At 42.1% G+C, this 22,855-nt stretch overlaps 1 protein-coding gene across 1 annotated transcript; it reads right to left on the bottom strand.

Annotated features, from left to right (window-relative positions):
- Positions 1 to 14,949: 14,949 nt before the first annotated feature.
- Positions 14,950 to 16,556, bottom strand: LOC115104692 (olfactory receptor 4B13-like). The gene has a single exon (XM_029626044.2). It carries the CDS (start codon positions 16,017 to 16,019, stop codon positions 15,075 to 15,077), a length of 945 nt encoding a protein of 314 aa, XP_029481904.1. The 5' UTR covers positions 16,020 to 16,556; the 3' UTR covers positions 14,950 to 15,074.
- Positions 16,557 to 22,855: the final 6,299 nt, after the last annotated feature.

Raw genomic sequence — 22,855 nt, 5'->3', positions numbered from 1 at the left:
TCTATGCAAAACTCTTTGACTATATGTAACATTTTCCTCCGAAAATCTTACAAAAACCCATTTACTTGAAGAAGCAGAAATAAAGTTTTCCCAAACCCTGTTTCAAATCTACTCAAAATTAAGATACAAAATATCTTTGCAAAAGGTGTGCCAGCTATGATATGACACCTTGAGTTTGAAAAACTATATTTTGGTTATTCAACTACAGTAAGCAGGGCTCTGAAGTGTGACCAATTCGCATGTGCGACAAAATATTTTGGTCTGTGACCAGGAGCTTTTTTGGGGGAGCACTGTGCGACTATGAAAATAATCTCCCAGATAATAATTGTTGTAATGATAAGACTTTGCTGTAGTGTTGTTTCTGTACGCCCTAGAGAAACAAGCGATTGCAGATTCGTTAGTGTCATGGTTGCACCATTACTCCAAACAAAATGGCTTGCTGCTAGCCCAACCAGGTCAAAATATCTGACTCATATTACTGGCGCAACATTTTCAAATTCCAATAGCGGATCACCAATAAATATTTTTACATTCATGAACCATGTTGTGGGCCATTCTAAAACTATGTCATGCCTACTCCCGCTCCTCCCCTCTGGCGTTCGACCTCGTCGGTTTACTAACCACTGATCCTGGAAACCATCGTAACGATGCACCTGGCATCAATTATTACGCGCACCTGCACTTTATCATGAGGCACACCTGGACTCCATTACCTCACTCATTACCTCCCCTTTATTGTTGTATTAAACTTACCACCTGCACCTGCTTCTCGACTCCCAGAGTCTACGTATGCCAAGAGTGTGCAAAGCTGTCATCAAGGCAAAAGGTGGCTACTTTGAAGAATCTCAAATATAAAATATATTTAGATTTGTTTAACACTTTATTGGGTTACTACATGATTCCATATGTGTTCATAGTTTTGATGTATTCACTATTATTCTACAATGTAGAAAATAGTAAAAATAAGGAAAAACCTTTGAATGAGTAGGTGTGTCCAAACTTTTGACTGGTACTGTACATAGCCATTGAACACTGGTCACTTTAGCACGCTTACAGTAATTGACTTACTCACATTGGTCTCTGAGAACGAGAGCACACTGTCCTCATGAACGGAGGGGGCCCACGTTGGCGGCTCAACTTTATTTGATTCGAATCGGCGGAAGAAGGTGTTTAGCTTATCTGGGAGCGAGACGTTGGTGTCCGCGATGTGGCTGGCTTTCCCTTTGTAATCCGTTATTGTCTGGAATCTGTGCCACATCTCACGTCTCGTGTCTGAGCAGTTGAATTGAGATTCCATTTTGTCCATGTACTGTCATTTTTCTTCTTGATTGGTTTGCACTTCTCAGTTTTGCGGGAATGCTGCCATCTATCCACATTTTGGATAAGTTCTAATTGTTACTGTGGGAACAGCATCCTCTATGCACTTCCTGATGAACCCAGTCACTGAGTCAGTGTATACTTCAATACTATTCTCAGAGGCGACCTGGAACATTTCCCAGTCAGCATGTTCAAAACATAGCATAGATTCCATTTGGTCAGACCAACGTTGAACAGTTCTTGGTATGGATGCGTCCTGTTTAAGTTTCTGCCTATAGGTGAAGAGGATCAGGATGGAGGCGTAATATGATTTGCCAAAGGGTGGGCGGGGGTGAGCCTTGTAGCTGTCCCAGAAGGGAGAGTAGCAATGATCCTGATTACGTGATGTTTATGTAGCACAGCAAATGTGTCCCCATATTTCCTTTATTAAAGTCCTTGGCTACAATAAATGCGGCCTTAGGATATGGGGTTTCCAGTTTGCACATAGTCCAGTGTACTGTAGTTCTTTGAGAGCCATCACGGTGTCGGCTTGAGGGATATTTTGAAGTTTTCTGTCACCTCTGTCTGCACAGGGCCACACTAAATACAGTAAAGTGTGTTTAGGGTGGTGGGTATTGAGTTTCTGGTATACAGGCTCCATGGCCATGGCATTACTCTCATCATGTCTTACTTGAGTAATATTTTAACCTTACCTGAGAAGCAGTTAATGGCATCCACATGGCAAATGATGGCGTGTTCATGAACACACCACAGATCTCCATATCACCTTTGACACTACCAAGGGTTGAGGAACAACATACATACACCAGAATTCATGATACATTTTTTTATTCTGTCCTGGTTAAGATAGATTATCGTCATTCTAACAGCACGTTGCAGACAAGCAGTGAGTAGTGTGAAGCGGGTCATGTTTTCACATTTTATTTTGAACTTTGGTCCCGGTTGCAAGTTCTTTAGTAACTTGTTATGATATAGGTGGAAAGTCTTGTTAATTGTGTGGTGATGATGAAAGGGTTGTGAATAACAGTGGCCTTGGTGCAGCAACCCGTTACTACAGTCATAGTTACTCTAACACCAATTAGAACCCAAACTGGTCTTGGCGACAGTGCTAAGGGAATTGGGAATTTGGGAGGAGAATTTAAGATGGGGCCATTGTTTGACCAGGAGGAGAATATAGCCAATAATAATGTGAGGGGTAAGACACTGTGGACAGTGTACTGTTGGTGCTCCTTCCTTTGTTCTCTTTAGTCTATGAGAAGTGATGAGCCATTTACATGACAGGGTCAATAATGGGATGCCTTGATACTTCAACAACAATGTACAGAGAAACCATCCGTTGATCACATTTTCTTGCTGACTTCACTTCAAATGCTAAATCTTTTAATGAAATGTATATGCTTAAATTCCCCCATATACACAGCTTTGAGCGAAGACAGAAAACCACTGTCTAAAGAATACGGCTGGAGAACTATTGGGGGTCAGTTGAAAAAAGTGATTTCTTTCTTTTAGATTAAGTCATTGCTCACTGTTTTCATGATAGGTTGAAATATGCACTAAAGCTGCACAATTTTTAAAATGTTTTATTTTAGTTGCAGGTATTGATTTAACCTCCCAAGTTCTGGAATGGGAATGGAATTTGGAACCTTCAGAAATTTCTCCCATTCAGAATTGGATTTCATTGGATTTACTTCCCTGAAAGAGTATCGACGGCTCCTCTTCATTCCTTCCTTTTTCGGCTTCTGTTTCTCAATGACTACCAACATTGCTCTGGTATTTACTATTGTGAAACAGAAGACTCTCCATTCACCTATGTATGTGCTGATAGGTTCTATTGCTTGTATTGACACCTTAACTCCCTCTTGGATTGTTCCCAGAATGATGTTCAGTTTTGCCACTGGGATGAATGTTTTGCCACTGGGATGAACGTTTTGCCACTGGGATGAATGTTTTGCCACTGGGATGAATGTTTTGCCACTGGGATGAATGTTTTGCCACTGGGATGAATGTTTTTCCTCAAGGATTATGTTTGTTGCAGATGTGGTCTGTTCACTACACTTGCAGCTTTCAGTCCTCTGTTCTGTTTGGGATGGCTGTTGACCGGGATTTGCCATTTGTATGCCATTGCGCTACAACGTCGTCATGAGCTACAATAATTGTTGAATAGCTAGCCTTGTGGTTATAATCCATAACTTCATTATAATAACAGCCATGGTTACCCTTGTTGGGACTCTAACATTTTGCCCATCCAATGTCTTATATCATACTCACTGTGAGCACCAGTTAGTGGTTACATTGGCATGTGGGGACATGCAAGTAGTAAAAACTACTTGGCACGTTTGATCAGTTTCTGTGTGCCCACGGTTGACTTTATGGCATTGCATTGTCATATATAGCCATTTTTTTCATTTTTAAATTGATTTATTTATTTCACCTTTATTTAAACAGGTAGGCTAGTTGAGAACAAGTTCTCATTTGCAACTGTGACCTGGCCAAGATAAAGCGTAGCAATTCGATACATACAACAACACAGAGTTACATATGGAATAAACAAAACATACAGTCAATAATACAGTAGAACAAAAGAAAACAAAAAGTCTATATACAGTGAGTGCAAATGAGGTAAGTTAAGGAAATAAATAGGCCATGGTGGCGAAGTAATTACAATATAGCAATTAAACACTGGAATGGTAGATCGGCAGAAGATGAATGTGCAGGTAGAGATACTGGGGTGCAAAGGAGCAAAATAAATAAATACCAGTATGGGGATGAGGTAGGTAGATAGATTGGCTGTTTACAGATAGGCTATGTACAGGTGCAGTGATCTGTAAACTTCTCTGACAGCTGGTGCTTAAAGCTGGTGAGGGAGATGTGATTCCCCAGCTTCAGAGATTTTTGCAATTCGTTCCAGTCATGGGCAGCAGAGAACTGGAAGGAAAGACGACCAAAGGAGGAATTGGCTTTGGGGGTGACCAGGGAGATATACCTGCTGGAGCGCGTGCTACAAGTGGGTGCTGCTATGGTGACCAGTGAGCTGAGATAAGGGGTCTCCGGCGATGATCCATGGTCCGGTTTTACAATGGCGGAGGGATCAGAGTAAGGAGGGGTGGCTGCGTCCAGAACCGGAGCTGGGGGTACTGTCACGCTCTGACCTTTAATGTCTCTGTTTTCTTTATATTTTGGTTAGGTCAGGGTGTGACGAGGGTGGGTTTGCTAGTTTTTGTATTGTCTAGGGGTTTTGTATGTCTAGGGTTTTGTAGGTCTAGGTATTTATATGTCTATGGTGGCCTGATATGGTTCCCAATCAGAGGCAGCTGTTTATCGTTGTCTCGGATTGGGGATTATATTTAGGTGGCCATTTTCCCTTTTGTGTTTGTTTATTGGCTATACAATAATAGCCAGTCAATATTGAGCTAAACTGAGTGATCTCAACTGTGAATGGACTTGGTGCACCAAAGGAAAGTGTTTAGGGAAGCCAGTTTGGATTTAGCTTCCCTCCAATCACATCATATCGAGAGCAATACGTCATTGAAAGAAACAACTTAAATTTTTGCATCTCATTGTCCTGCGGTGGCTAGCTAGCTAAAATTGTCCCTTTATTAAATTAGCCGTAGAGATAGGGATTTGGACTTGTGGTTTTCCTTAATTCTCCGTACTGGCCAACGATTATAATGAAGATTCTGATCCAACCATAAATTCATACATTGTGTCCCTGGCCTGAGAGGATGGAAGTACAATATGTAGCTAGGTGTAGAATGATAATATTGAAGAAGGCTAGCTAACGTTCCTATGAAAGGAAGTTAGGCTAGTGAGCAAGCATTTTAGCCAGGTAGCCTAGGACAACAACAAACTGTGCACTGTATGACAAAGTCATAGACCATTTCCACAACATGAAAGAGAGGAGGATGGCATGGCGTTTCTCTACAAGTAGGGTGAGTCAACATGTTTTTCCTACTTTCACAAACAGACACACACAGAAATCAGAACCATGGAAAGCCACATCATATTTAGCTTACATTGATTGGACTAAATAGTTTTAGGTATCTTTTCGTTGTCACTGTATTCGACTAAGCATAGGTGATTTGATGATGGCGAAATGGTGCTGGAATAGTGGAGGCAGCCCCTGTTTTCTTTGTGACGTGGTAACTCTCTGTGGTTCTAAATCAATAGTTGTTTAGTAGTCTGAAAATGTCAAAAACATTAACTTGCTTGACCATGCTGTAGGTCATGTAACGGTTTGTTGCTTTTGGACTTCACTGGACAGAGGTTGTTCTCTGGTTTTGTGATGAGCCACTGTGTCTTCTTATTGTCCCGGCCTTAGACTTATATATACCGGTCGCAAGATAACTGAACTAACAGGTTATAGAGCAAACACAATTATTACAACACATGGGCTGTAATATGGCTTTTACCCCTGGCTTGGCTTCCCCAGTGACTTTACCTAAGCACCGCTACTGATCATCAAGTGATCATATTTGTACCCATCAGACTATTCTCAATTTAATCCTGTCTTTACTAATATGTAAAATGAGTTTCAAAAGGCCCGTTATGAAATGGGCAGGAACAGGGGCAGGGGGAAAAAGATATGTCATCCGTATGCACTCAAATAGCGAATGGAGGAATTTTAAAATATTTTCATAATTAATTGGGTGACAGATTACCTTTAGATATACAAAATATCTCACCACCATGAGTTTCCATCTCCTCTTCTCTCTCCCGTTTATTCATTTTATGAGCATGCAGAGGGGCTGTCAACAGTTTAGTGAAATATGTTTTGTTGCGAAAACATGTTACTATCAATGTTCCCGAACAGATTTCACTTGGTTTCCCAAATTAAGGGTAGCTACAGGAACAGGGTTGGAGAGCCCATGGCACACAGAGTTTGGGTGGATTATCACCTGTCGCTGGAACATATGTACTTGGTGTCAGGAAGCAGGTGCAGAAGGTATGTTTAATGAACAGAGAAGCAGGTAAACAAAACAGGAGAAATGTACTAAACATGAACAAAACCAATACTGCCTAATGACAGACGCTACTGAACTCTAAATAAAGGGAGAGTAATCAAGGTGATGATGAGGTCCAGGTGTGCGTAATGATGGGGAGCAGGTGTGCGCAATGATGGAGCCAGGGCCAGTGGTTATTAGACCTGCAGTAGGCATGACAGTCATGCAGTGAGAGCATGCTCCTTAAAAAGCTATGGTTGATGAATGGAGTAAAATAATTATTTTGAATGGAGTAATGGAGTAAAATAAATATTTCTTAGCTGCTCATATTAAGCACAGCTCAGCTATAAAGCCGAAGTAGCCTATCCAGCATCTTTCCTGCTAGTCCATTTTTCAAAGATGCGCATCCATTTTGTTGTGTTGCACTTTGAAACAACATCCACATCGACCATGTTTTACGCTCAGATTCAACCTGCTGTTCAAATTCATCATCACAGTGTGGTGAGTTTTAAAGGCATGATACTGTTTTGATGATAAGTGACTGATGTGATTTCCGATTGTATTTGCATTGATGTCAGTAGTTAGAGGGACAATAGAGCCCTGAGTACCAGGCCATTAGGACTTGATGGTCGTTAGCAAGTTGGGTAATACCAATTTATGTCCAGCGTGCATAGGAGGAGATTACCGGTACTCAACAGTCAAGTGGAATTCTACTACAGTCATGATTCATGACTGCCGGTGTGGCAGTAATACGATCCCGCAACAGCCCTAGGTGGGGCCTTACCCTAGATCAGCACTCCTACTCTTGTGGCGTATGTCCATACAGGATTTACCTCAGTGTTTTACCCAAAAGGATTTTGATTATGCAGAGAACCACCGGCTGTATCACATCCGGCCTTAATTGGGAGTCCCATAGGGCGGCCCACAATTGGCCCAGCGTCGTCCGGGTTTGGCCGGAGTATGCCATCATTGTAAATAAGAATTTGTTCTTAACTGACTTGCCTAGTAAAATAAAGGTTAATTCTGCTTGAAAATCTATGGCAAGAGCTGAAAATGGTTGTCTAGCTATGATCAACAGCCAATTTGACAGAGCTTGAATAATATTTTAAAGAATAATGGTATTGACTCGGGTTTGTGATAGATTGGTTAAATGCATATATTTTCTATTTGATATTAATGGTAACAATGAATATTTAACTAATAGTAAGACATTTCTGTCCTACTAGTGTCTGTGTTTTCATGGACGCCACTCTAGTTCCATGCAGCTAATCTGGGCGTATGGTCACTGGAGATGGCTTGAGCTGACAAATGAGTTAAGTCAAAACTGTAACTCGGCCACTCAGGAACATTCACTGTCTTCTTGGTAATAAACTCAACTGTAGATTTGGCCTTGTTTTTTAGCTTATTGTCCTGATGAAAGGTGAATTTGTCTCCCACTGTCTGTTGGAAAGCAGACAGAACTAGGATTTTGCCTGTGCTTAGCTCTATTCTGTTTATTTTTATCCTAAAAAACGATCTAGTCCTTGCCAATGACAAGCATACCCATTACATGATAAAGCCACTATTATTCAGTGATGTTATATGTTGAATTTGCCCCAAACATAACACTTTGTATTCAGGACATTAAGTTCATTTCTTTGGCACACTTTTGCAGTTTTACTTTAGTGTTGTATTGCAAACACGACACATGATATTGAATATTTTTTATTCTGTACAGGCTTCCTTCTTTTGACTCTGTCATTTAGGTAAGTATTGTGGAGTAACTACAATGTTGTTGATCCAACCTCAGTTTTCTCCTATTAAAACTATTTCTCAGTTTTCTCCCATTAAATTATGTAACTGTTTTAACGTCACCATTGGCCTCATGGTGAAATCCATGAGCGGTTTCCTGCCTCTCCAGCAACTGAGTTCGGAAGGAGTACTGTAGCTTTGTAGTGACTGGGTGTACTGATACACTATCCAAAGTGTAATTAATATCTTCATCATGCTCAAATGGTAAAGTATGCTTTCAAAAAATTACACATCTGTAACGTGTATTCTAGGAGTCGGGAAACGAATTTAATGAATAAACGAACATGGACAAAACAATAAACATGAGTAGCGTACAGACATGAAACACAGAAAAAATGACACTTAGGGAAAGAACCAAGGGGAGTGACATATATAGGGAAGGTAATCAGGCAGGTGATTGAGTCCAGGTGAGTCTGAGGCGCTGATGCACATAACGATGGTGACATTTGTGCATAATAATGAGCAGCCTGACGACCTCGAGCGCCGGAGAGGGACTATACGTGACAGTACCCCCCCCCCCCCTCCCTGATGTTCAGCTGCAGGACGCCGACCAGAGGGATGGTCCCGAGGACCAGGAGCGGGCCGGTCGCTTCTGCTGAGGCGCGGGGGCCTGATGAGGCTTGTTGCTTCCCTTTGGTGAGGCGTTATTGATCCTGTTCCAGTGTTATATGTCTGTACACTACTTGTGTTTCTTGTTTTGTTCCTTGTGTTATTTATTATTCCCTGAACTTGCTTCCTGACTCCCAGCGTACACGTTACAAAATAACACCTCACCAAAGGGGAGCATCAGGGAGTGTTTTGTTTTTTGTTAGTGTATGTGACGTCAGGTCCGGGTGCCGCAACTGGGGATACCTCAGCTGGCTCGTCAGGCTTCCATGCCTCAGCCGGCTTGTCAGGTTTACAAGACCCGGTTGACCCATCAAAAGTCTGTTGCCGAGTCTACTGAGGATGCCTCAGCTAGCTCGTCAAGCTCCCATGCCTCAGCTGGTGTGACAGGCTCCCAAGACTTGTTTGGCTTGGCAGGCTCCCCATGCCTCAGCCGGTTCGTCAGGCTCCCACGCCTCAGCGGGCTCGTCGGGTTCCCACACCTCTGCCGGCTCGACAGGTTCCTGCGCCTCAGCAGAAGCGACTGGCCTGCTCCTCGGGACCGTCCCTCTGGTTGGCAACCTGCGGCTGATGCCACGCATCAGGGAGGGGTACTGTCACGTATACTCCCTCTCTGGCACTCAAAGTTGTCAGGCTGCTCATTATTACGCACACCTGTCACCATCGTTACGCGCATCAGCACCTCCTCAGACTTTCCCTAGGCTTTATTGTCTGTGTTTCATGTCTGTACATGTCGTACGCTACGGTCACAAGACGCAGGCCTCCTAATTGTCCCTAGAATTTCTAAGCAAACAGCTGGAGGCAGGGCTTTCTCCTATAGAGCTCCATTTTTATGGAACGGTCTGCCTACCCATGTCAGAGACGCAAACTCGGTCTCAACCTTTAAGTCTTTACTGAAGACTCATCTCTTCAGTGGGTCATATGATTGAGTGTAGTCTGGCCCAGGAGTGGGAAGGTGAACGGAAAGGCTCTGGAGCAACGAACCGCCCTTGCTGTCTCTGCCTGGCCGGTTCCCCTCTTTCCACTGGGATTCTCTGCCTCTAACCCTATTACAGGGGCTGAGTCACTGGCTTACTGGGGCTCTCTCATGCCGTCCCTGGAGGGGGTGCGTCACCTGAGTGGGTTGATTCACTGTTGTGGCCATCCTGTCTGGGTTGGCGCCCCCTGGGTTGTGCCGTGGCGGAGATCTTTGTGGGCTATACTCAGCCTTGTCTCAGGATGGTAAGTTGGTGGTTGAAGATATCCCTCTAGTGGTGTGGGGGCTGTGCTTTGTCAAAGTGGGTGGGGTTATATCCTTCCTGTTTGGCCTTGTCCGGGGGTGTCCTCGGATGGGGCCACAGTGTCTCCTGACCCCTCCTGTCTCAGCCTCCAGTATTTATGCTGCAGTAGTTTATGTGTCGGGGGGCTGGGGTCAGTTTGTTATATCTGGAGTACTTCTCCTGTCCTATTCGCTGTCCTGTGTGAATCTAAGTGTGCGTTCTCTAATTCTCTCCTTCTCTCTTTCTTTCTCTCTCTCGGAGGACCTGAGCCCTAGGACCATGCCCCAGGACCACCTGACATGATGACTCCTTGCTGTCCCCAGTCCACCTGGCCATGCTGCTGTTCCAGTTTCAACTGACCTGAGCCCTAGGACCATGCCCCAGGACTACCTGACATGATGACTCCGTGCTGTCCCCAGTCCACCTGGCCATGCTGCTGTTCCAGTTTCAACTTCCACCTGACTGTGCTGCTGCTCCAGTTTCAACTGTTCTGCCTTATTATTATTCAACCATGCTGGTCATTTATGAACATTTGAACATCTTGGCCATGTTCTGTTATAATCTCCACCCGGCACAGCCAGAAGAGGACTGGCCACCCCACATAGCCTGGTTCCTCTCTAGGTTTCTTCCTAGGTTTTGGCCTTTCTAGGGAGTTTTTCCTAGCCACCGTGCTTCTACACCTGCATTGCTTGCTGTTTGGGGTTTTAGGCTGGGTTTCTGTACAGCACTTTGAGATATCAGCTGATGTACGAAGGGCTATATAAATAAATTTGATTCGATTTGATTTTGATTTTGATTTGTACACTATTTGTGCTTTTTATTTATAAAACCGCCGAAGGAGACGGCTGCCGTTTTATGATCCCGTAACCAATTATGCTGTTGTTTTTCACATTATTTGTAACTTATTTTGTACATAATGTTTCTGCCACCATGTTTATGACCGAAAAGAGCTTATTGATATCAGGGCAGCGATTACTCACCCCGTACTGGAGGAATTCTTCTTCAACGAGTCGGACGGGAAAGATTTACTTCGGACATCCGACAGGGTCCTCATCCCCGCCATTCGCAAGAGGAAAAGATGGAGATATTGTGGACAATAGTCCGGGTGCCTTGTAAGGACCCGTCGCTGAGAGGGAAATCTACCTTCACGACCGGGAGGTCCGTGGGGCGACGCACAATTGGCCTAGCGTCGCCCGGGTTAGGGAGGGGTTGGCCGGTAGGGATATCCTTGTCTCATCGCGCACCAGCAACTGTGGCTAACCAAGGTTGCCAGGTGCACAGTGTTTCCTCCGACACATTGGTGTGGCTGGCTTCCGGGTTGGATGCACGCTGTGTTAAGAAGCAGTGCGGCTTGGTTGGGTTGTGCATCAGAGGACGCATGACTTTCAACCTTCGTCTCTCCCGAGCCCGTACGGGAGTGGTAGCGATGAGACAAGATAGTAGCTACTAAAACAATTGGATACCACGAAATTGGGGAGAAAACGGGGTAAAATTAAAAATAATAATAATAATAATAAAGACATTAAATCACAACAAATATATATATATATACAGTATCTATATGTGTGTAGAAAATAGGTCTATCCAAACTTTTGACTGGCACTGTATATATATATATATATATATATATATATATATAGTCACCTGCAAAGCATTTCATACAGGTGTGCCTTGTAAAAAGTACATTTGTGGAATTTCTTTCCTTAATGTATTTGTTGCCAATCAGTTGTGTTGTGATAAGACATGGGTGGTATACAGAAGAGAGCCATATTTGGTAAAAGACCAAGTCCATATTATGGCAAGAACAGCTCAAACATTACTTTAAGACATGAAGGTTGAACTTTAAAAGTTTCTTCAAGTGCAGTCGCAAAAACCGCTAACAAGAAAGGAAGACTCAGAGTAACCTCTGCTGCAGAAGATAAATTCAATGGAGTTACCGGCCTCAGATTGTAGCCCAAATAAATGTTTCAAAGAGTTCAAGTAACAGACACATCTCAACCTCAACTGTTCAGGCCTTCATGGTCGAATTTCTGCAAAGAAACCACTACTAAAGGACACCAATAATGAGAAGAGATTTGCTTGGGCCAAGAAACCCATGCAATGGACGTTAGACCGGTGGAAATCTGTCCTTTTGGTACCAACCGCCGTGTCTTTGTGAGTCACAGAGTAGGTGAACGGATGATCTCCGCATGTGTTGTTCCCTCCATGTAGCATGGAGGAGGAGGTGCGATGGTGTGGGGGTGCTTTGCTGGTGACACTGTCTGTGATTTATTTAGCATTCAAGGCATACTTATCCAGCATGGCTACCACAGCATACTGCAGCAATACGCCACACTATCTGGTTGCGCTTACTGAGACGGTCATTTGTTTTTCAACAGGACAATAACCGAACACACCTCCTGGCTGTGTAAGGGCTATTTGACCAAGAAGCAGAGTGACGGAGTGCTGCATCAGATGACCTGGCCTCCACAATTACCCGACCTCAACCCAATTGAGATGGTTTGGGATGAGTTGGGTCTAGTAAGATCCTCATCCCAAAGTCTACATTGACATTAATGTACTGTATTTTTTATTAGAAAATGCTGAAGTTGGAGATTGGTGACAGTGATTACATAACGATCAAAGTGTGGATTGAACTCTGTCCTTGTCTATATACTGCTTAGAAGGTTAGGCAACACTTGTAATTTAGTAATAATGGTTTGCAAATGTTCAGCAAAATGAGAATAAAAAATCCAGAAAATCACATTGTAGGATTTTTAATGAATTAATTTGCAAATTATGATGGAAAATAAGTATTTGGTCAATAACAAACAAGCAAGATGTCTGGCCCTCACAGACCTGTAACTTTTTCTTTAAGAGGCTCCTCTGTCCTCCACTCGTTACCTGTATTAATGGCACCTGTTTGAACTTGTTATCAGTATAAAAGACACCTGTCCACAACCTCAAACAGTCACACTCCCAACTCCACTATGGCCAAGACCAAAGAGCTGTCAAAGGACACCAGAAAAAAAAATTGTAGACCCGCACCAGGCTGGGAAGACTGAATCTGCAATAGGTAAGCAGCTTGGTTTGAAGAAATCAACTGTGGGAGCAATTATTAGGAAATGGAAGACATACAAGACCACTGATAATCTCCCTCGATCTGGGATACCACGCAAGATCTCACCCTGTGGGGTCAAAATTATCACAAGAACGGTGAGCAAAAATCCCAGAACCACACGGGGGGACCTAGTGAATGACCTGCAGAGAGCTGGGACCAAAGTAACAAAGCCTACCATCAGTAACACACTACGCCGCCAGGGACTCAAATCCTGCAGTGCCAGACGTGTCCCCCTGCTTAAACCAGTACATGTCCAGGCCCGTCTGAAGTTTGCTAGAGAGCATTTGGATGATCCAGAAGAAGATTGGGATTATGTCATATGGTCAGATGAAACCAAAATATAGCTTTTTGGTAAAAACTCAACTGGTTGTGTTTGGAGGACAAAGAATGCTAAGTTGCATCCAAAGAACACCATACCTACTGTGAAACATGGGGGTGGAAACATCATGCTTTGGGGCTGTTTGTCTGCAAAGGGACCAGGACGACTGATCCGTGTAAAGGAAAGAATGAATGGGGCCATGTATTGTGAGATTTTGAGTGAAAACCTCCTTCCATCAGCAAGGGCATTGAAGATGAAACGTGGCTGGGTCTTTCAGCATGACAATGATCCCAAACACACCACCTGGGCAACGAAGGTGGCTTCGTAAGAAGCATTTCAAGGTCCTGGAGTGGCCTAGTCAGTCTCCAGATCTCAACCCCATAGAAAATCTTTGGAGGGAGTTGAAAGTCTGTGTTGCCCAACAACAGCCCCAAAACATCACTGCTCTAGAGGAGATCTGCATGGAGGAATGGGCCAAAATACCAGCAACAGTGTGTGAAAACCTTGTGAAGACTTACAGAAAACGTTTGACCTCTATCATTGCCAACAAAGGGTATATAACAAAGTATTGAGATAAACTTTTGTTATTGACCAAATACTTATTTTCCACCATAATTTGCAAATAAATTCATTAAAAATCATACAATGTGATTTTCTGGATTTTTTATTCTCATTTTGTCTGTCACAGTTGAAGTGTACCTATGATGAAAATTACAGGCCTCTCTCTATCTTTTTAAGTGGGAGAACTTGCACAATTGGTGGCTGACTAAATACTTTTTGCCCCACTGTATATATTGAATGCAATATTCCCGAATGAGTGAGCGTTCATGGGCAAAGGATTAGCATTTCAATCAATTTAATTATTAACTGTGTAGGGATTTTTTGCGCCCTTCTCAGTCCACACCCACTTCCCTTTGTCTACCAAGTCGCCATATCGGCTTATCCCACTAGGGAACATCACCTATCATTTCATTGTAACCATATCTACTGCTTGTTTGTTTGTTTCTGCATTTCTGTGATTATTTAGTTCGTAAATAAATGATTAAGATAATTGATGTATGGATGATTCATAGTGCAGGCTGGGTTCGTGCAGATAACCAACGATTTACACGTTCGGAATTAGACTAATGTGAGGTAAAGAATAATTGATCAGATATTAAAATATCTGAAGAGTTTTATATTAGGAAAAGTATAACTTTGGAATCTGAAGATTTTCCTAGTTAATAACATTTACATGATTAGTTTAATCACGTAATAATAGTTAGAGTTTTGGTTTGATAAAATTACAGTCTTCAGTTTAATGATGCCAAAGACACGTTGCATATAAATGATCAACTACAGGCTTTTTCATGAACATTTTTAAGGGCAGCTCTGGCACAGCTTTTCCTTGAGGGCAAAACCTCTCAGGCCTCGAATAGATTATCACAATTGGTTAAGGTTAGAGTTTGGGATTGGCTTAAATTTACGCAAAAGAAAATCGATTGGCAACCATGTGTTTACACACTCCAACATCACCCTTGAGCCATCTCCTTCAAAAGAAAAATGTCATTCCATGATTATGTATTTTATTATAAAACAGCATTAAGATGTTCTACAGTTTATTACATTTCATAGATTGTTAGATATATAATATCTATGTTATATGTACAACCAGTGTAATCTATACTATTACTTCAACACAATACAAATATTATAGATAAATAGAGAAACATGTACAATGGAAATCAAATCAACATCCTTGGCTACTGTATTGACAAAATCCTATTCTTATTATAACAAAGTCTCAACAGCTTCACTCTTATGGCTTGAATACTTAACCCATAGATTGCTGGATTAAGAATGGGAGGGAATATCAAAAAGTAAAGTGACATAAACACTTGAGTTCTGTAAGGTAAATGACTTGTGTCAAATCGGCTTTGCAATATTTCAAAGTAGCAACCCACAAAGTAGTTGATAATAGCAAACAGGTGTGGAGTGCAAGTTCGCAGTGCTTTGAGTTTGGATTCTTTGGAAGATAATGCACAGACTCTCAGGACATGTGCGTATGAGTAAATTATCATAACTAACTGTGGTACACTATACAAAACCACAGACATTAATCCTATTATGTTCACAACAGACGTATTTGTACAGGAGAGCTTTATAAGTGAGTAATTGATGCAGTACAATTTATCTATAGTTTTATCACAAAATCTCAGTTGAAGAGTTATAATGAAAAAGATGAGAAATGCTACCAAAGGGTAAATCCAGGTGAATGCTACAAGTTTATACACTTTTGTCAGTGACATGATGGTATGATACCGCAGTGGATGGCATATAGCAACATACCTATCATAAGACATCACTCCTAAAATTGTAAATTCAACAATAGCATATGTATGTATACAATAGATCTGTGTTCGACAGCTGGCTAGAGATACCTCACTAGGGTGGGAAGCTACATTTTTCAACAGTGCTGGCAGCAACGCAGTGCTACCATAGAGACCATTTGCTGCCAAGTTACACACCAGGAAATACATTGGTTGATGCAATGTTTTCTCAGTGTAGATTACTCCAATTATAATGACATTTTCAGCAATAATTGCAATGTACAAAATAAGGAAAATGCTGAAGTACAAATACTTAAGATCCTCCATTCCAAAGTATGCAGACAGTATGATGGATGATACTGTTGATGAATTTTCCATCACCTGAAATATATTTCTTCAAATACTGTAAGAAAATAAATGCTTAGATGTTAGAGGTAATGTCCTAAATGTAGCTAATTTTCCATCACCATAAATGTCTTGTTTTTAATTTGTATTATATGCTATATAATGGGGTGGCAGGGTAGCCTAGTGGTTAGAGCGTTGGACTAGTAACTGAAAGGTTGCAAGTTCAAATCCCAGAGCTGACAAGGTACAAATCTGTTGTTCTGCCCCTGAACAGGCAGTTAACCCACTGTTCCTAGGCTGTCATTGAAAATAAGAATTTGTTCCTAACTGACTTGCCTAGTAAAATAAAGTTTTTTTTTTTTTTAATATGTGAAATGTCTATAATAAGTAGGGGAGACTGGGGACAATTGTTTCACAGGTCAGTTGTAACAGGCATACATAACTCAAATTAGAAACTACAGTTATTCAATAGTATGATCCATGGTTATATCTCTCATGCCTAAACATATTTTTATTGTTAATCCATACATTTTGGGGGGTTTAATTGACAAAACATTTGAGGCTAAAAACAAATATATATATTTTTGTCACCTTTCTTTTTGTGTTATTAACCTGTGAAAGATCATGTGTTAAACATATATCATTTTTATGATATAGAAAGAAGGGATTTTCATAGGTATAGTTGATGACAATAATTCTTGTTGTATTTTCTCATGACTCTAAAAAGTAAAGGCTTTATGCTTGTGTTAAATTGTAAGGTAGTGTTAGAATTTACCCCTTACATAAAGTTTTATAGTATATAGACACATTCACAGATTTATATCAAATTGCACTTGTTAACGTCAACAAACAAACAAAAAAACATTTTAAACATTTAAAACAAAATATAACATTTTGGCAACTAGTTTTATTGCCAATACATGGCTAAAAGATCATATGAAAATATTTTATGTCAATTTAATATATTTTCATCAAATATCAGTTTCAAATCATAACATTGGTGAATTACCCTTCATGTACACCATTAAAGACAGTTACAACTGACTCCTATACTGTTACTATCTTATTGGGGTTATATGAGGTTTTTCAGACTTTGGGTCATAAGACAGAATTGTGACAAGTTCACATTCAGCATAGGTCTCTAAATGGTACTATTAGTTAGCAGACAAATCTACATTGTTTTGTGTGAATATTAAACAGTGTGTGAGTAAATATATTAAAAAATTCAGCTCTTGCAATTTCTACCCTTTGTACTTGTATCTCCCCACCAGTTGTATGACCTGAATTGAAGAGCTTATGAACTCTTTAAATCTGATCTCCTGTCAAATCAGGTCAGGTGGTCTTCACGGCACACCAATGATGAGACGTGATGTTATGAAAATCTCTTTAAATTTCCTTAATCAGTGTGAAAACTGGAAGTTCTGTTTCGGGTTGAAACTGGAAAGAAAATCCTTAATACAATTGAATGGCCCTAGTGAAGCCCCACTGTTGATTAAAATGAAATGATCGTAACTAAATCAAACAGATAAAAAGTGAATACATCAACACAAATTCATCCAATGAAGGCCTTTTAAAATGAACTATTTCAGGAGAAAACAAACAGATATTCAGAATATTCATAAATAAATAAAACATTGTTAATCTGATTTACCTGTTTCTGAGAGTCCCTATCTATCCAAGCCAAACACTCTTCTCCAGGTTGCCAGAAGTATAACATTATGATATTTTTGCGCACGGCTTTTGTAGACTACATGATGAGAATCACAAGGTAAAAAACAACAACATGTTGATGTGCATGATGGGAGTATAAGATCAGAACATGGTGATGTCACCTATTTGTCTTGCACATTTTACTGACATCAAGTACCATCCCACAGTACACCAGCTGTAATTTGCATGTCCCTAGACAGCCCATGTCAATTACAATGGTTTTCCAAAACAAATTAACAAATGATGTGGGCAGATTTGTTCAACATTTAACTGTGTAATACGAACAACAACACAGGCGTACCGTTTAGTTAGAGTTTAAGTAATTTGTTTCCTATATTTTTTTATCCTAGCTTGTTGCACAATTGTAAAAGAATTTGCACTGCTTTTGTAGACATTTTTTACAATCACATAAAAAGGGTCAATCTGCAATTGTTACATCCATTTTTGGACATTTATATTACTGATTATATATACCTTTTTTCTTTTGAAGAATATCACTTATAAATGCCTCATGCCTCATGAGCTTAGTTCAACTGTCTTACCCAATCAGAACCCATAGCATGTTTTTTTTACTGCATTGTTTGTAAACAAACACTGTATTGCCTCAAAACAACGTTCAAACTAAAATATTGATCTTATGGCTAGTCAGTCCTTGCATCCATAGCTCTGTCTATGAATTTGATCATTCTCCAGACGTAATTCCTCTGTTGTTTACCAAATCAGAAATGCGGTGGCGGCTTTGTTATTGTTTGAATAGCAGACTGCCCCTTTTACGCAGAACCAGCAACAGAAATGATGCAGGTGACTTGCATTCATTTCTACCACGTGCAGTTTATGACCTACAGTCTGGTTTTCTAAAGTCCAACTCTATCGAATATGTTTCGTAAAATGTACATTTCTGAACACTTACAGTGCATGTACATTTTAGCCCATCCAGAGCGACTTACAGGAGCAATTAGGGTTAAGTGCCTTGAAGAAGTTCACCTAGTCGGCCTGGGGATTCGAACCAGTGACCTTTTGCTTCTTGCTGCCCCAATTTTTTGGGTGAGGTATGATATTTATTTCTCTAACTTTCTCACTCATCATTATTCACAATTAATTCATGATTATCCATAATCATGGCAGCATCCACATTAATGCAGAAATGTTTAGAAACATATTATATTCTTATTGACAATAAACGTGCCCCAAAATGACACAATATATTATATACCATTCATTTTTATTGGGCACAACATAATTCGAAACAAAACCAAAACAAACTGCAAATGCATCCAACATGTTTGTTGTCACAAGCATGATGTAGTCAATGCGCAATATGGGATCAAAATTCAATACACTGTAAATTAATTTGTCCAAATACTTATGAAACCTTTACCTTTCTTTCTTTTCTCTCCAAAACTCTTGAACGTGCCGTCCTTGGCCAGCTCTCCCGCTATCTCTCTCAGAATGACCTTCTTGATCCAAATCAGTCAGGTTTCAAGACTAGTCATTCAACTGAGACTGCTCTTCTCTGTATCACGGAGGCCCTCCGCACTGCTAAAGCTAACTCTCTCTCCTCTGCTCTCATCCTTCTAGACCTATCGGCTGCCTTCGATACTGTGAACCATCAGATCCTCCTCTCCACCCTCTCCGAGTTGGGCATCTCCGGCGCGGCCCACGCTTGGATTGCGTCCTACCTGACAGGTCGCTCCTACCAGGTGGCGTGGCGAGAATCTGTCTCCTCACCACGCGCTCTCACCACTGGCGTCCCCCAGGGCTCTGTTCTAGGCCCTCTCCTATTCTCGCTATACACCAAGTCACTTGGCTCTGTCATAACCTCACATGGTCTCTCCTATCATTGCTATGCAGACGACACACAATTAATCTTCTCCTTTCCCCCTTCTGATGACCAGGTGGCGAATCGCATCTCTGCATGTCTGGCAGACATATCAGTGTGGATGACGGATCACCACCTCAAGCTGAACCTCGGCAAGACGGAGCTGCTCTTCCTCCCGGGAAGGACTGCCCGCTCCATGATCTCGCCATCACGGTTGACAACTCCATTGTGTCCTCCTCCCAGAGCGCTAAGAACCTTGGCGTGATCCTGGACAACACCCTGTCGTTCTCAACTAACATCAAGGCGGTGGCCCGTTCTTGTAGGTTCATGCTCTACAACATCCGCAGAGTACGACCCTGCCTCACACAGGAAGCGGCGCAGGTCCTAATCCAGGCACTTGTCATCTCCCGTCTGGATTACTGCAACTCGCTGTTGGCTGGGCTCCCTGCCTGTGCCATTAAACCCTACAACTCATCCAGAACGCCGCAGCCCGTCTGGTGTTCAACCTTCCCAAGTTCTCTCACGTCACCCCGCTCCTCCGCTCTCTCCACTGGCTTCCAGTTGAAGCTCGCATCCGCTACAAGACCATGGTGCTTGCCTACGGAGCTGTGAGGGGAACGGCACCTCAGTACCTCCAGGCTCTGATCAGGCCCTACACCCAAACAAGGGCACTGCGTTCATCCACCTCTGGCCTGCTCGCCTCCCTACCACTGAGGAAGTACAGTTCCCGCGCAGCCCAGTCAAAACTGTTCGCTGCTCTGGCCCCCCAATGGTGGAACAAACTCCCTCACGACGCCAGGACAGCGGAGTCAATCACCACCTTCCGGAGACACCTGAAACCCCACCTCTTTCAGGAATACCTAGGATAGGATAAAGTAATCCTTCTCACCCCCCCTTAAAAGATTTAGATGCACTATTGTAAAGTGGCTGTTCCACTGGATGTCTTAAGGTGAACGCACCAATTTGTAAGTCGCTCTGGATAAGAGCGTCTGCTAAATGACTTAAATGTAAATGTAAATGGGGGACATTCCCAACTAAAAGGTAAAACAGATACTGTAACATCAAAGTATTCACACACCCTGACTTTTTCCAGATTTTGTGGTGCTACGAAGTAAGATTAACATTGATTTAATTTTCTTTTTTGTCAATGACCTACAGAAAATACTCTAATGTCAAAGTGGAAGAAAAATTTGAACATTTGGAAAAAAATCATAAAAAAGTAACATATCATATAACATATGATTCAATAAGTATTCGACCCCCTGAGTCAATACATGTTAGAATGACGTTTGGCAGCGATTACACATGGGAGTCTTTCTGAGTAAGTCTCTAAGAGCTTTCTGTTACGTTCGTTGGATGAATTAGACCAAGATGCAGCATGATAGGCGAACATCTTCCTTTATTTAAAAACGAACACCGAAAACGAACAAAATACAAAACAGGCTACACAGCGATGGACAGCTGCCTCTGATTGGGAACCATACCAGGCCAAACAAAGAAATAGGAAAACTAGAATGCCCACCCAAATCACACACCGATCTAACCAAATAGGGAAATAAAAAGGCTCTCTAAGGTCAGGGCGTGACAGTACCAGGTGCGGACTCAGGCCGCAAAACCTGACTCCATGGTGGAGGGTCCGGGTGGGCATCTAGCCTCGGTGGTGGCTCCGGTTCGGGACGTAGACCCCGCTCCGCTCGCTGATCCCTCAGCTTCCGTGAAACCGGACTGCGGATTGTTGCCGGAGGCTCTGGACTGGGAACTGTCGCCGGAAGCTGTGGACTGGGAACTGTCGCCGGAAGCTGTGGACTGGGAACTCTGGACTTTGGATCGCACTGGAAGCTGTGGACTCACTGGGAACTGTCGCTCAGGGCCGTGGAAGCTTGTGGACGGAGGCTGGGGCCGTCTCAGGAGGCACTGGTGGTACCGGGCTGGTGCCAAGCACCTCCGGACGAGCGCGAGGAGCAGGCACATCCAGTGGATGCGCACTGGAGACACATTGCTTATCTCCGCAAATCAAATCAAATCAAATGTATTCGTCACATACACATGGATAGCAGATGTTAATGCAAGTGTAGCAAAATGCTTGTGCTTCTAGTTCCGACAATGCAGTAATAACCAACAAGTAATCTAACCTAACAATTCCAAAACTACTACCTTGTACACACAAGTATAAAGGGATAAAGAATATGTACATAAAGATGCATGAATGAGTGATGGTACAGAACGGCATAGGCAAGATGCAGTAGATGGTATCGAGTACAGTATGTACATATGAGATGAGAAATGTAGGGTATGTAAACAAAGTGGCATAGTTTAAATGAAGATTGATGTCAAATATCTACAAATGATGGTAATTTAATATATCAAAATATGAATTTTCTATTACATTGAAATTAATGTGTGCTCTTTCAGTTGGTCAGCTCGGGACAAAAACAGCTATGGGGAGTACGCTTACTGAAGAACATTAGAATCCCACCTGACAAGGCCAATGAACACTGAGTCAGGGATTTCTTCCTTCATTTCTTCCGCTCTTCACCAACAGCTGACCAGAACAATTCATATGCATTTCTTAAAAAACAAACATTGTAAAAGCAGAATGTATCAGACTTTACTCCAACTTAACAGTCCCACTTAAGGAAGGTGTGCTCATCTTTCTGGATGTTGTGTGTTAAAGTTTGGTAACTAGTTTTGTGAAGTTCCTTACCAATTTTTGTGTATTCTTCTGCCTGTTTAACTTACTGGTTGTAAGTAAGATGACTAGCACGAACGAGTCGACGAAGGCTGCTATGCCGGGTTCGTGTTCACAACCTTGCCCACAGTCATGTGGTTTCACCATGCCTTTGAATCATATTCACAAGTGTAGTCTTGTATTTCTCGGCTGGGTGCATGGTCAGGCTTCCCTGGATCAAACCAGCTCGTGCGAACACAGTCGGCGGCTGCGTACATGAGAGGTGTGTAGCCTTCCTTAGAAGGCTTGGTGGGACTGAAGTTTACTTTCCTCCCCTGGATGCCTGTATCTCGGCAGAATCTGAATTGCAGGATACGGGGTGGATCTGGGCTTCTGGTCGGATCACATCGAGCTATCCTCGCAGCATGGCAATATACTGTGGAGCTGTCTGATATCTCGGTCTCCTTCGTTATTACACAGGACTCAAGTTTGGATGACGATGTGGGCTCTTTTTTTCACAGACGACCTGGGCACAGCCGCATTCAGCCAAGCTGATGTTACATGGATATTCCCACTTTTCTTCACATCAGTGTGAAGAAAAGACAGAGAAAAAGGGGAAGGAGGGCGGGGTGCCTTGTAAGAATTTGCTGACGAGTAGGTAAACCAACACCA

This window comes from Oncorhynchus nerka, linkage group LG22 (genome assembly GCF_034236695.1).
Source record: "Oncorhynchus nerka isolate Pitt River linkage group LG22, Oner_Uvic_2.0, whole genome shotgun sequence".
Classification (NCBI taxonomy): Eukaryota; Metazoa; Chordata; class Actinopteri; order Salmoniformes; family Salmonidae; genus Oncorhynchus; species Oncorhynchus nerka.
This window is presented reverse-complemented; position numbering and strand designations above follow the sequence as displayed.